Below are 13,989 nucleotides of genomic sequence, written 5' to 3'. Positions count from 1 at the left end.
TCTATCCACTGAGCCAATCTGACTTTGGCGTTACACATCTTTTTAAACATGAAAAGTTAGGATAACACACCCCCTCCCTCCACTGACCTCCTCTAAATGGCTAGCCAATTGCAATGAGAACCTATTTTGAGCAATTCCTTTCTCCCCTGATTTTAAATGTCTTTATCACATGCTAAGTTCCCACTTGTCCTTGTGTTTAATGCTCGACTCTAGCCTGTTCCGCTCATTAATAGTCCGCTCACTAGCGGCCTTTAATTACACAGCTTTATAATCGCTCTTAATATCGCCTTGGCCTCTGGTTATTTGTGAATCATTGGCTTTTGTCCTGGTTTCCTCTCCTTCCCGGATGCCTCTGCGTAGTCTCCTTGGTGTTGGCGTCCTTCAGGGATCTGCCCTCAGCCTTGCTCCATGCCACTATACCCTCTCCCTGAGCAGACCTCCCGCCTCCACTCTTGCCCCTTCTATCCATTTTCCAAGGTGCAACTGGAGTGATTTTACTAAAGTGAAAATGAGATCATGCTGTGCCTCTGCTTATAAACCTGCCTATTGCTCTTGGGACAAAGTCCAGACTCATAACCACAGCACAGGGGGCTGAAATGTACTGGGTTTCCTCAAAGCACACCCTGAGACAAGAATGCTGGCGAGTAGTTCAATTGGGAGATTGAGGGCCGGGAAGGGGAGTCGGGAAGTGGGACAGGGAAGGCAAGTCAATACAGGAAAGCATTCAAGAGCAGGTCTGTAACAAGAAACACATACACACACACACACACACAACCTTCACCCAAGTCCTCACATTTCCCCCATTCCATTCATGACCTCACTTCCTACTTCACAAAAAAACAGAGACCACCAATCTTGATGTTCCTCTTTGAACATCTTTGTGGGGTTTGCTGTTGTTGTTTTGTTAAGCCTCACCCGAGGGTATTTTTTTTATTGATTTTTAGAGAGTGTGGAAGGGAGGGGAAGAAACAGAGACAAACATCAATGTGAAAGAGACACATCGATAGGTTGCCTCCCACATGTGCCTTGATCAGAATCAAATCTGTAACCCTTCATTCTACAGGCTGACACCTAACCACTGAGCTAACTGGCTAGGGCTCTTTGAACATCTTTGAATGGCTCAAATGTTTCCACCTTAACTACCCCCCCCCCCTCAATCTTTCCTTGGCTCTATGTCCCCCATTAAAAACCACCCTGAGCCCTAGCTGGTTTGGCTCAGTGGATAGAGCGTCGGCCTGTGAACTGAAGGGTCCCGGGTTTGATTCCAGTCAAGGGCACATGCCTGGGTTGCGGGCTCTGTCCCCAGGAGGGGGTGTGCAGGAGGCAGGTGGTCAATGATTCTCTCATCATTGATGTTTCTATCTCTTCCTCTCCCTCTCCCTCTCTCTTCCTCTCTGAAATCAATAGAAAAACATATTTAAAAAAAAAACACAAAAAAACAACCCACCCTGACCTCCCTGCCCTCGTGGCTAAGCAGTCCTCATCTGCTCCTCCAAGGCCCTCTCATCAGTCCTTCCCTGCACGATTGCTTTGGGGGAAGGTGTTTCATTGCCAAGATGTGATTTGAAGTGTCTTTGAGTATTTAGGTCTGGCGATTCTGCACAGGTGAGGATCTCAGAAAGGCTTGGTCTGGATATAGAGATATTTAAAGATCTATCAGTAATTTTTTTAAAGTAGTACCTGTTAGGTGTGATCAAATAATTGAATCGGTACCCCCTCCCCTGGGAATTGACCTTTAGCCCACTTCACAATGGACATTCCACTTGCTTAGACCACATTCCACCTGCTAAGACCATTATCTCTCCCCTCCGGAGTTTCCCAGAATCCCGACCTGCACAGAGAATTCTCCTCCCAGAAAAAGCCTGCCTAGAGTCCTCTGACTCCCAGTCTTTGGGTGCTGGCACCATTTGGGGCTCAGCCCATCTGGGTTTCCAGATGACCTTTACCCCTTTTGGCCTCGTGCATTCCTCCTTCGGCGACCCTAACAGTGCCTGCATACAGAAGAGAAAACTTCATAGAAGTGGCCTTAGTGTGCACTCAGCCCAGAGCTTCAGATGAAGGATCCTTGGAGCATTTGAAATCTTACCTTTATTGCTTCTGAGGAAACAGGGCCCTGGGTCCACTTTAAAACCCAGATCTGAAGTTGACCATTTTATACAAAACCTGCTTTGCTTTGAACCTGCCAAAATTTGCTTGCATTGAAATTTAAGCTAAACTCCACCAGAATCCTACAAAAACTCTGTCCCTTTGCTTGGGACACGGCTCCTCTGGCATGTGTTCGCCCTCATTGAGGGGTCAAATCCTAGCTTTGTTGCATGGCTAGTTTGTTCCTGGGAGTCTTAGGCTGCTGGGCCTAAGTCCTGGACGAACCTCCCAGGGCACAGAGCAGGGTAGAGAGAGGATCCAGACAGAGGGTCATGCAGGAAATATTCAGCATAGAAATAAAGTCCACCCTTCCCTCCCCACTACCCAGCACATCTGATTCCCCATTATCTACAGACAGGAGTGTTGTGAGGAAGTGTGTGGGGGGTGAGGGCGGAAGGGGAGGCAGAGACCTTCGTTCACCCAGTGTTCATACACATCTGGGGCTGAATAAAGGGCTGCAGAAAATGAATCAGTCAGCCTCTGAGTGGCTCTTGAGGCCATGGAAAGATCTAGGTCCTTTACTAAGGCACAATGAAAGCACTGGGTCTCCTGACATTTGAACGGCTGCCCCTTCCCCCCAAATGAAATGAGTCAAAAAAGTGAAGGGAACAGGGGGAAGGGCAGAATTCTTAAAAAAAAACAACCACCCTTCCTTTGAACACCATCATTGTGCGAGCATGTGAGGGAGGCCAGCGGGGGTGGGGTCAGCTGGGAGGCAGGCCTATAGGACTTGTCTTCCCTTGTTTATCCCCCAGCCACAACTGGGCAGCAGCCAGGGTCCGCCCCCATTGTGTCATCATTGGAGGAGCTCAAACTTAAAGGCTCCAGTTTAAATTCAGGGCGTTTCGTTTTCTCTTACTGGTGGGCCTGCTGTGACTGTTCTGGAGCCAGCTCCAAGACGAGAGTGAGCCTCTCACCATGCCAGCCTGCTGCGATGATATGCTCCTGTATGAGACCAACAAAGTCATCCAGATCCAGAACACGAGCTATGGCACCATTAAGTGGTTCTTCCACATGATTGTCTTTTCCTATGTTAGGTAAGTGGGGTGTGGAGATGACCCCAGATCTCTGCAGTGGTTGCCCGCAGCTTCTGGTGCACATCCTGAGTTCTACGTGGTTTTAAAACCCGAGATGTGTGTCTCACAGCAAGCTGGTGGAAAAGTGTGTGTGTGTGTGTGTGTGTGTGTGTGTGTGTGTGTGTGTGTGTGTTGGGGGGGGGGGGGGCGGCGGCCAGCAAGCAGCAGACAGAAGGAAGCTGTGCCAGTTTGCTACAGAAAGAAGCTTGGGAGGCAAGTGTGACACTCTGGTTCTATCCCAGGGCTGCTGGGGCAAAATGGGTGGGGCATGCCTGGGAAAGGTGGGAAAACGCAGGGCAACGCCCATGATTTCCAGGGAGAAGGCCATGAATCGGGGTGCAAGTAGTGATGCTGCTGGTATCTGAGTCATCACTGCTTAGGGGCAGGAATAGGATCAGACTTGTAAATACTTTAGATCTTCTCCATGGTTAGGAAGGCTCCCCATGCTCTTTTTTTTTTCGGTTACAGTTCATCTATATTAATAAAAGGGTAATATGCTAACTAGACCAGGAGACCTTCTGGGAGACATTCCGGACGTCCTTCCGGACAAAGCCATGGTGGCAGGGCCGAGGCAGAGGTGGTTAGGGCGATCAGGCCAGGAGGGGAGAGCAGTTGGGAGCGATCAGGTTGGCAGGGGAGGGGGGGCAGTTGGGGGTGAGCCGGCTGGCAGGGGAGCAGTTGGGGCGATCAGGCTGGCAGGGGGGGCAGTTAGGGGCGAGAAGGCCAGCGGGGGGGGGGGGGCAGTTGGGGGAGAGCAGGCTGGCAGGCAGAGTGGTTAGGGGCAATCAGGCAGGCAGACAAGTGAGCGATTAGGAGCCAGCGGTCTCAAATTGCAAGAGGGATGTCCGACTGCCGGTTTAGGCCTGACCCCAGCAGTAGGACATCCCCCGAGGGGTCCCAAATTGGAGAGGGTGCAGGCTGGACTAAGCCCCCCCCCCCCCCCGCATGAATTTCATGCACCAGGCCACTAGTTGAGATATAATTTGTACACTATACAATTCCCCCATTCAAAGTGTACAATTTCGTAGTTTTTATCATATTCACAGAGTTGTGCAATCATCACCACGATTTTAGAATATTTTCATTACCTCAAGAGGAAATCCCACCTCCCTTAGTTACATTCCCATTCCCCTGAAGCTTCAGGCACCCACTGGTCTGTTCTATGTCTCTATGGATTTGCCTATTCTGAACATTTCATATAAATGGAATCACACAGTATGGTCTTTTGTGTCTGGCTTCTCTCACTCAGCATCATGTTTTCAAGGTTCGTTCACATTGGGGCACGTATCAGTACTTCATTCTTTTTTCTGGCTGCATAATATTCCACTGTATAGATCAGTGATGGCGAACCTATGACACGTGTGTCAGAGGTGACAGGCGAACTCATTTTTTTGGTTGATTTTTCTTTGTTAAATGGCATTTAAATATATAAAATAAATATCAAAAAGATATGTCTTTGTTTTACTATGGTTGCAAATATCAAAAAATTTCTATATGTGACACGGCACCAGAGTTAAGTTAGGGTTTTTCAAAATGCTGACACGCCGAGCTCAAAAGGTTCGCCATCACTGGTATAGATGAACCACTTCGTGGTGGACATTTGGATTGTTTATCAATTTGGGGCTATTATGGATCATGCTGTTGTCCAGCTGATGTGGCTCAGTGGTTGAGTGTCAACCCATGAACCAAGAGGTCACTGGTTCGATTCCCAGTCAGGACACATGCCTGGGTTGTGGGCTCGATCCCCACTAGGGGGTGGGCAGGCAGCCAATTGATGATGTTTCTCATCGACGTTTCTTTCTCTCTATCCCTCTCCCTTCCTCTCTCTCTAAAATCAATAAAAACATATTTTTTTAAAATCATGATGTTATGAACATTTGTGTACAGATTTTTGCAAGAACATATGTTTGCATGAACAGTTTTCTTGGATATGTAACTATGAATGAAATTGGTGGATCACTTGGTAACTCTTTCAATCTTTTGCGGAACCAACCGTTGTTCACAGCAGCTGCACCGTTTCACATGCCCACCATCAATATTTGTCCCAATTTCTCCACATCCTCACCTGACACTTGCTATTATCTGTCTTTTTGGATTGCGGGCATCCTAGTGGGATGTAAAGTGGTATCTCTTTGTGGTTTTGGTTCACATTTTCCTAATGGGTAATGTCCCCTTGCTCTTTGTGATGATGAAGAAGAAGAAGATGATGATGATGATGATGATAACAACTCACATCTGTACAGGGAGACAGTGTTATTTACCACCTAAGGGTTAGAGTCACTCAACCTCTCCAAGCCTCAGATTCTGCCTCTGTTCACAGAGTGGTTGTGATAATTAAATAGAAAAGGCATGCAAGCCCTTCTCAATGCCTGGCATAGGGTAGGAGCTCCTCAAATGTCAGCTCTTTTTCAAAAGAATCTTTTTTAATCTAATGGGTACCTTCATAATGCAGTACACCCTCTCCTCTGACTATCAAAGTAACCATGCCCTCACTTGGGGTTTGAGGTCTGAAAAGGTGGATTCAAAAATCCTTTAGCTCTTTGCGTTTCCTTTTCTGTAAAATGGGGATGATGGTTGTTGTGAGAATTAAATGAGTTAATAAATGCAGAGCTGCTAGAAAAATACCTGGCATAAGGGAAGCCCTTACTAAGTGTGAATTCTTATTAATCGTAACTATTAGGATCATCATTATTTAATTCATGTGTTTACTATGCAACATTGAATAATAAACTCATACGCTAGAATTCTAAAATAAGACATTACTTAGACACGATATCATAGGACTGATGATAAAAAACATAGTAAAGTCTACAAAGATCATATTTCAGATCATTCCATGTAACAGATAATGTAACTTTCTGGTATGCTTGGGTCCAGCACGCAGTTTCTTAAAAACAGATCATTGTACATATGAGAAAGATTATTATGAGAACACCTTACAATGATAACTATTTTTCTTCCATATGGTGGACTCTTATTTTACATGCATTTAATTCCCCTAATTTCAGTTACACACGTTCCACCAGAGCATGGAGAGAGGGCACAATTAAAACAGGGCAATGATTCGGTGACTGGTGCCTGGAGTAAGGGGGAGATGGATACTTGAGTTGGGGTTCCCTCGGTCAGTCTCTGCTTCCATGTGCTTCTCACGGAGTGAGCATTTTGCTGTCCTACCTGTGGATCTAAATACACCTTTTCCACTCAACATGCCCCTTGAAATAAGCCAACTCCTTCACATTTGCCTTCCTTTCCCTTCCCGCAAAACTGGAAAAACAACAACTTGTTCCAGGGCAGGAGGAAAGCCTGTGGCTATGCATTGTGCACAATGCAAGGGCCTAGCAAAGGCAATTTTAATGAGACACAATTTTTACCTTAAGTCCCCACTTTGGAAGATAACCCCACGTGAAATGCTTCCCTATTGTTTATATTTTAAAATATGAAATTGAAGGAAAAAATGCTGCCAGCTTTGCTTTTCCCCTCTGTGTTAATGGAAGACTTACATCTCTCTGAATGGTGTCCCATAGAACACAGCATGGACAATGCTGCCTTCAATTGTATTCTAAGGCTGCAAGTTGATGTAACTGCAAGTTGGCCATCTGTGAAATGGGTAGACTCATGGTGCCCCGGGGTTGAGGGATGTTGTATGCATCAAATAGGACTGGTGTGGACCACTGATGGAAGTCCAGACAGACTCAGGTAAAATTTGGGATATGCAGCAGCAGGTGGTGAGTTCTGGCTATAGGGTTCTGGGTTCAGTGGTTGTACATACTAGGGCCGAAAAGGCAAAGGGCCAGGATAACAAAGTAAGACAATGCATCAGTTATTGAAACTGGGGTACAAGACAGGGGCTAGCAATACTGGAAATAAGACTAGAGGCTGAGTCTGGCTGGCATAGCTCAGTGGTTGAGCATTAACCTATGAACTAGATCACAATTAGATTGCCGGTCAGGGCACATGCCTGGGTTGCAGGCTCCATCCCCAAAGGGAGGCAGCCGACCGATGATTCTCTCTCATCATTGATGTTTCTATCTCTCCCTCTCCCTTTCTCTCTGAAATCAATTTAAAAAAAAAAAAAAAAAAAAAGACAAGAGGCTGAACAGCTTCTCATAGTCCCTCACAACCAAGTTCAAGTCTGGAGTCAAAGGCAGGGCCTGCAGCTTCAGGCAGGGTCACGTGGCTCCAGCTCCCAGGGTTGCAGCAGTATGTGGACAGGATGCTGAGTAGGTCTGTGCTAATCATATTGTTTGGATGTCTGACAGAAACCTACCTCAAGTTATCCAGCAAGCCACACAGGGGGATTTACTGTCAAGTAACTGGGCAGTGGAAGAGATGGAACTGTCCTCTGACATGGATGGTCATAAAAGTTCAAACTGTGTTATCAGGGCTGGTTCTCTCTCCACATCTTGGATCTACTGGGTATTTCGTTTTCTTCTTGAATAGGCTATCTATGTAGGAAGGTGGCACACCTCACATACTCCCCTTATAGCAACCAGAGGAACAAACAGGGTTTCTTGATAGCTCTGCCAAGAAAGTCCCAGGAAAGACTGATTGGTTGAGCTTGAGTTACATATTCATCCCTAAACCAATCATTGGCCAACCCTGGGTCATGTGCTCACTCTTGTGGCAGGAAGTAGAGAGAGGGTAACAGAGCTGAATGAGCCGGACCTAACCACAGTCAATGGCTTTTCCTTAGGAAAAAAGAACTCTGTTGCCGGAAGAAATGGGAAAAGAAAGTGGTGGGTAGGGGCAGAGTGGGGAGAGACAGTAAAAAAACAAACATCCATTACAAAGTCTCAATGGATAATTATGATTTGAACAGTGCAGTTATGGGGGGATTCCCATGTTATGGACTCCACTTCTTGATTATATGTCACAGCTTAATTTCCCAGCCTCTCTTGCAGCTAGGAGATAGGCATGAGACCCAAGTCCAAAACTTTTCAAATATAAGAACTATGCAACACTTTAGTACGCAGGGAATAACATCATGTGGTGGGCTCGAGCAGAATTCATCTTTAGGAATTTATGGGGACAGTACCAGTCTTGACCTAACCAATGGGGACCACGTTCCTGAAGCCCATGCTTTAGAAATCCCGCTGTGGCACTCTGCTGGCTGCAAGCTTCCCCATGAAGTAAGAAGCCAGTTTCCTGCTGCTGCTTAAGGAATTCCTCCAAACTCAGTGGCCTAAAACACCATCCACGTAGCAGCTCACAGTCCTGTAGGTTAGTGGTTTGGGCAATGACTGGGTTCTCTGCTCAGAGACTCACAAGGTTGAAATCAAACTGTGAGCTGGGTCGAGTTCTCACTTTGGGGCTCTGGGGGAGCTTTTTACTTCTAAGCTCATTCTTGTTGGTAAAATTCCAATTCCTTACAGTTACAGGACTGAGAGCTCTGTTTCCTCGCTGGCTGTCAGCCAGGGGCCACTCTTAAGATCCTGGAGGTCACCTTCATTCTTTGTGAATGTGGCCTTTTCCAGCTTCAAGCCAGTGATGACACAATAAATTGTTCTCATGCTTCAAGTCTCTGACTTCTCTTCTGAGACCAGCCAAAGAAAACATTCTGCTTTTAAAGGGCTCATGGGATTGAGTCTAGCCTACCCAGGTGTTCTTCCTATCTTAAGGTCAGCTGTGTAATAGAACCTAAACATGGAAGCATATCCATCATACTCAAAGCTCAGGGAGTTAGGCAGGGTTCATATACCAGGATACAGGAAACATTGGGGTCATCTTAGAGGTCTGCCTGCCACAGGGCCAGAATGTGACCATTCAGAGCTGCATTCTCCCATCCCACCACACCCTGGGGATGCAGGACTGCAGAATTCTCTTCCCAAATGGCCCTGAACCTTTTCCCAGATTTATTCTCTTGAGAGAAGATTATAGCATCCATGGGCATGGGCAGGTGTATACAGGTGGAGGGAGGTTGGGCATGGAGGAGATAGGAATACAAATGTAGGGAGAGAGATCATTTAGGAGACTACAGGATAATCCAGGTGAGAGTTGATGGTGACCTGGCCTAAGGAAGTGCCAGTGGTAGAGATGTAGACGGATTTGAATAACATTAGGAAAATAAAACAATAGAACGTATGAGGGGGAGTGAGGGAAAGGATAAGTTAAGGAGTGTGCTATGTTTCAGGCTTGAGCAACTAATGGGTGGTGGAAGAATTTATTGGGGTAGGGAATATGTGAGAAAAAGCCCTTTTGGGGGTGGAAGATGAGTTCAGAACTGAAGGTTTGATGTGTCTGTGGGACACACCAATGTAGAGGCTCAGTGAGTAGTTAGATATATGAATCTGAAGCTAAAGATACAGATTTCTATATGGGGTAACCAGAACCATGGAAGTAGCTGCAACTGACCAGCAAGAGAAAATGTAGATGAGAAGGCAAGAAGGCTTAGAACAGATTCCTGAGGATAGGAATGTAGGAATGCTAACCGTTGGGAGCACAGGCGTCCTGGTAGGATCTCAGCAGGGTGGTCATAGAGATACAAAGAAAGTCAGGAGGATGTGGATTCCAGGAAGCTGAGGGGAGAAGGGGAAGGAGCTAGTGCGTGATCATTGGTGTCAAATGCTGCTGAGAATCCCAAAAAGAACAGGTCTGTGGTGCATCTATCGGACTCAGTGAAGATGAAGTTGTTTACTTGGCAAGGGAGGCTTTGGAGGAGTGGTGGGGGCGGGCGCCAGACTGGAGTGGGTGGAGAAATGGATGGAAACGCGGAAATGGATGGGGTGACTCATTCTTTCAAGGGACTTGGCTACAAAGGAGAGGCATCAAGTGGTGGTAGGAGAAGAATATGGGGTCGAGGGAGGATTCATTTTCAAGATGGGCGATGACGTTGAAATGTAGATGGTGAGGAGATGGGAGAGAGGGAGATGATGAAATAAGTGAAAATTGTCATGGTCATCAGCCACACCAACTAGCGACCCTAAGGAAAGCTTGCTGTGTTCTGGGGCTGTTCTAATTGTTAGACATTTCTTCTTCACTCTGAGCCCAAATCCATCTCCCTGTAATTTCCCTCCTTTGGTTAGAGCTCTGCCCTGTGGCCCTTCTACTTGAAAACTCTTCAAATGGCTGCATCCTGTTATTGTATTTCTCCTCTTCTTCAAAATAGCAGACCAACCCCTCCAGCCCTGTGTGCCCCAACATGGGGCTCAGACCTTTACTGTCTCAGCCAAGCCCACACACCCACACTCTTGTTTGTCAAGTCCTCTTCAAAGGTGGTGCAGGCACTTTCACTTTGCTAGCGGAAGCATGCAGTAACCCAGCCTGTTGTGGTTTGAGATATAAAATGATAACATCTGCAAATTTATCTTAACGTGTGTGAAATGTGTCTTAGGTGAGAAAAGACTCTTGTGCAAGTATGTGCCTGGCAACATGAGGAAGGAGGGTGGAGGGGCAAAGAAGCATAGTGCTCATGAGAATAAACAGCCTCGGTGGTTAGACTGAATCTGTTCCTGATCTTCCCCCTGAAGATCAGGAACATGGATGTGGTCCTTTATATGATAAAAGGAACTTTGCAGATGGGGGAGGTTATTCTTGGTTACCTGAGTGGCTCCAGTGTAATCACAAGACTTCTTAAAAGAGAGAGACAGGAAGGTCAGCGTTAGAGAAAGGAGATGTGACAATGGGAGAAAGGGCTGGACTTGCAGGCTGGGAGCCCAGGAGTACCCGCAGCCTCTGGAAGCTGGAAGAGGTGAGGAACAGGTTCTCTCATGGAGCCTCCGGAAGGAATCAGCCCTGCTGTCACCTTGATTGAGCAACAAGACCCCTAGAGCTGTAGGGGAATACATGTGTGTTGTTTTAACCCACTAGGTTCGTGGTAATTTGCTACAGCAGCAATGAGTAATTGATACAATCAGTATTTAACTTGCTTTGGGGGTGCAGGCTCTCCACCACTTTCTTCTCAGTGCATCTCTTGCTGCCCTTGGCTGTTTGCCAAGGTGAGTGGACCAGGCATGAATATAGTCTGATTCTTCTCTGGGGATTTTATGCGCAAGAAGCAGAGGCTGCGGGCCCAGCATCCCCATGAGGCACAGAAGGCACACAGCCCGTCGTCCACAGCTGCTTCCAGGGTAGGCGGGGGTTAACCAGCTGGAAAATGGTTCACTTTCAGGTCAATTTAGAGTAACCTTTGCTCAGTGAGCCCAGACACTGTAAGGAAGAGCCAGGCTTGGCTGAGAGGCACTTCTTCCCCCACCGTGTTCTGAGGTTTCTCTCCATGCCCGCCCGGTGCCAATTCCCCCAGATATGCCAGTCTGTGCAAGTTGCCAAAGTCGTTCATATTCAGAGCCTGTGGATCGGGATTCTGAAGAACCTCATTATAACGGGGATCCTTGTCTACTTGTGGTAAGTCAGGTGCAGAGTGCAAGCCTGAGGGCTTCTGGGGCTGACCTCATTCTCCATCCCAACCCTTTCCACCCCCTGTTTCCCCTGCCCTTTCAGCCAGGCTTCTCTCATGTCAGCCCTCTCCACCTTCCAGACTCTCCACTCTCTTCTCCCCCATTATCTCTACCTACCCATCGGACATGACCCAGCTAAGTCCCCAGCGCCTTCCTGCCCCTTTCGCTTCAGGGATATGTGGTTTGCAGGCTTCGGAGGATGAGAATTGTCCCTACCCACAGCCAAAAGGTCACAGGGAGCAGGAAGCCAGGCCGTTAGCTCCTCATTCAGGAGCTAAACCCATGGTCCCTGAAAGGTTCATGGCTTGTCTGATTCACCAAGTGAGTCGGGAGAGAGCTGCCGGGACAGTTGTTAGTATGTTCTTCCCATCGGGCAGGGCACTGCAAACTCTTTTTCCCCCTGCGATGTGGCTCTGAAGCATCTGAATTCTTAAAATGATACATTCATTATTATACAGAGACAAGTCCTCCGATGTACAGGGGCCTGGATTCCACTAAGGCTGCTCTAGAACACACTGTCCATTCTGGAATGGATGTGAGAGACCAGAACTGAGCTTCCCAAATGGTGGGCCAGACTGACCCAGGATTTTCCTGGGAAAATGTTGCAATAGCCAATGGGGAAAAACATGGCACAGACCATGTCCATGTTGTGATGGGAGGCAGCAATGTACTGTTGAACAGTGTTATCTATTTGTCTGTGGAATTACATTGATTAACTCCGTCTTGTGGATGCTGGTTGGGTCTCAATTCTGGATCTCTTGCCACCACTCTTTCTTCATGAGCTTTCTTTTTTAATGGATGTTATAGAAATACTAAAATATATTGAGAAGAATATAATAAACACTCATACGCCACCATTCCACTTAGGAAAAGAACATTACTAGTCCAGGCTTAGCTCCCTGCAGACCCAGCCTGCATCCGTTCTCTTTCCTCTCCCCATCTAAACATCATCCTGAATTTGGTGCTTGGATATATGTTGTAGAAATATCAAAACAACCATAGAATTGTTGTTTTTATGTTTCTACAACATATGCCCATAACTATAACAAGGTTTTCCTTGAGGTGAAATTCCTAAAACATAAAATCAACCTTTTTTTTAAAATCCTCACCCAAGGATATTTTTCCATTAATTTTTAGGGAGAGTAGAAGAGTGAGGGAAAGACAGAGGGAAACATTGATGTGAGAGAAATGCATTGATTGATTGCCTCCTGCATGAGCCCCTATCAGGGCCTGGGCCGGGGAGGAGTCTGCAACCAAGGTACATGCCTTTGACTCGCCATCATTCTCACTGCTGTAGAGCAGGGGTGGGGAACCTTTTTTTCTGCCCAGGACCATTTAGATATTTATAGCATCATTCGAGGACCATACAAAATTAACTTAAAAATTAGCCTGCTATATTTGGCTCATTTAATTAACTCACTTTTAATGCCCCGAAAGGGCCAGACCAAATGATTTCTTGGGCCTTATACAGCCCTTGGCCGACATTCCCCACCCCTGCTGTAGAGCATCCCATTGTGTGAATCCAACAATTTATTTACCCATTCAACATTCAAGGACATTTAGGTTATCTCTGGTTTTCCCTCATACAAAGAATGCTGTCATAGACATTCTGTACAGTCCTCCTTATGCACATGTACCAGTATGGGGGTGTCTCCAGGGCATACACCTGCGAATGGAACTGCTGGGTCATGGGGAATGCACGTCTTCAGGTGGACTTCATATTGGCAAATACGCGTTATCTTTTTATGCAATTCCCAGGGGTTTTCAAACCTGCCTGTGTATTAAAATCAGCAGGGCGACTTTTTTTTTTTAACTTTTTAAAATATATTTATTTATTTATTTCAGAGAGGAAGGGGGAAGGAGAGAGAGATAGAAACATGAGTGATAAAAGAGAATCATTGATAGGCAGCCTCCTGCACGTCCCCTACTGGGGATTGAGCCTGCAACCCAGGCATGTGCCCTTGGCTGGAATCAAACCCCGGGCCCTTCAGTCCACAGACCGATGCTCTATCCACTGCAGGCTCTATCCAAGTCAGCCAGGGCAACAGCAGGGCGACTTTTAAAAGGTATATAGGCACCTGAATAACTCTCCAGATTTATAGAACCATAGTTTCCAGGGCTGGCTCTGGGAGCTACAATTTTGAAAGCTCCCTGGTTGAGAACAGCTGGGACCATGTCTTGGCCCACTCTGTCTTGGCTTCCAAGGTCAGCTCCCGGGGGCAGCTGTTGGCTTAGACTTCCCAATATCCTTCAGATATTAGGGGCTGGGCAGAAGGAAGAGATCAAATAAACACATGCTGAATGAATAAAGAAAGCATTTAGGATAAACTCTTAATTATTTTGGGCAATGGGAGGCAGGGAAAACATGTGGAAAT

The 13,989-nt window shown here is 46.6% G+C and overlaps 1 protein-coding gene across 3 annotated transcripts in view; it reads left to right on the top strand.

The window, feature by feature from the left end:
• Positions 1-2,869: 2,869 nt before the first annotated feature.
• The window catches only part of P2RX7 (purinergic receptor P2X 7), a 40,864-nt gene continuing 29,744 nt past the window's right edge, over positions 2,870-13,989 (top strand). The window contains exon 1 of one of the 3 annotated variants that reach the window (XM_036354019.1): positions 2,870-3,182. In XM_036354019.1, the coding sequence (XP_036209912.1) occupies positions 3,064-3,182 (119 nt within the window). In that variant the 5' untranslated portion in view covers positions 2,870-3,063. Of the gene's footprint in view, positions 3,183-9,982; positions 11,562-13,989 lie in introns of those variants that run through there. The other 2 variants (XM_036354020.1, XM_036354018.1) reach the window with 2 other exon arrangements.

Source organism: Myotis myotis, unplaced genomic scaffold (genome assembly GCF_014108235.1).
Source record: "Myotis myotis isolate mMyoMyo1 unplaced genomic scaffold, mMyoMyo1.p scaffold_m19_p_20, whole genome shotgun sequence".
NCBI classification, from domain to species: domain Eukaryota; kingdom Metazoa; phylum Chordata; class Mammalia; order Chiroptera; family Vespertilionidae; genus Myotis; species Myotis myotis.
This window is presented reverse-complemented; position numbering and strand designations above follow the sequence as displayed.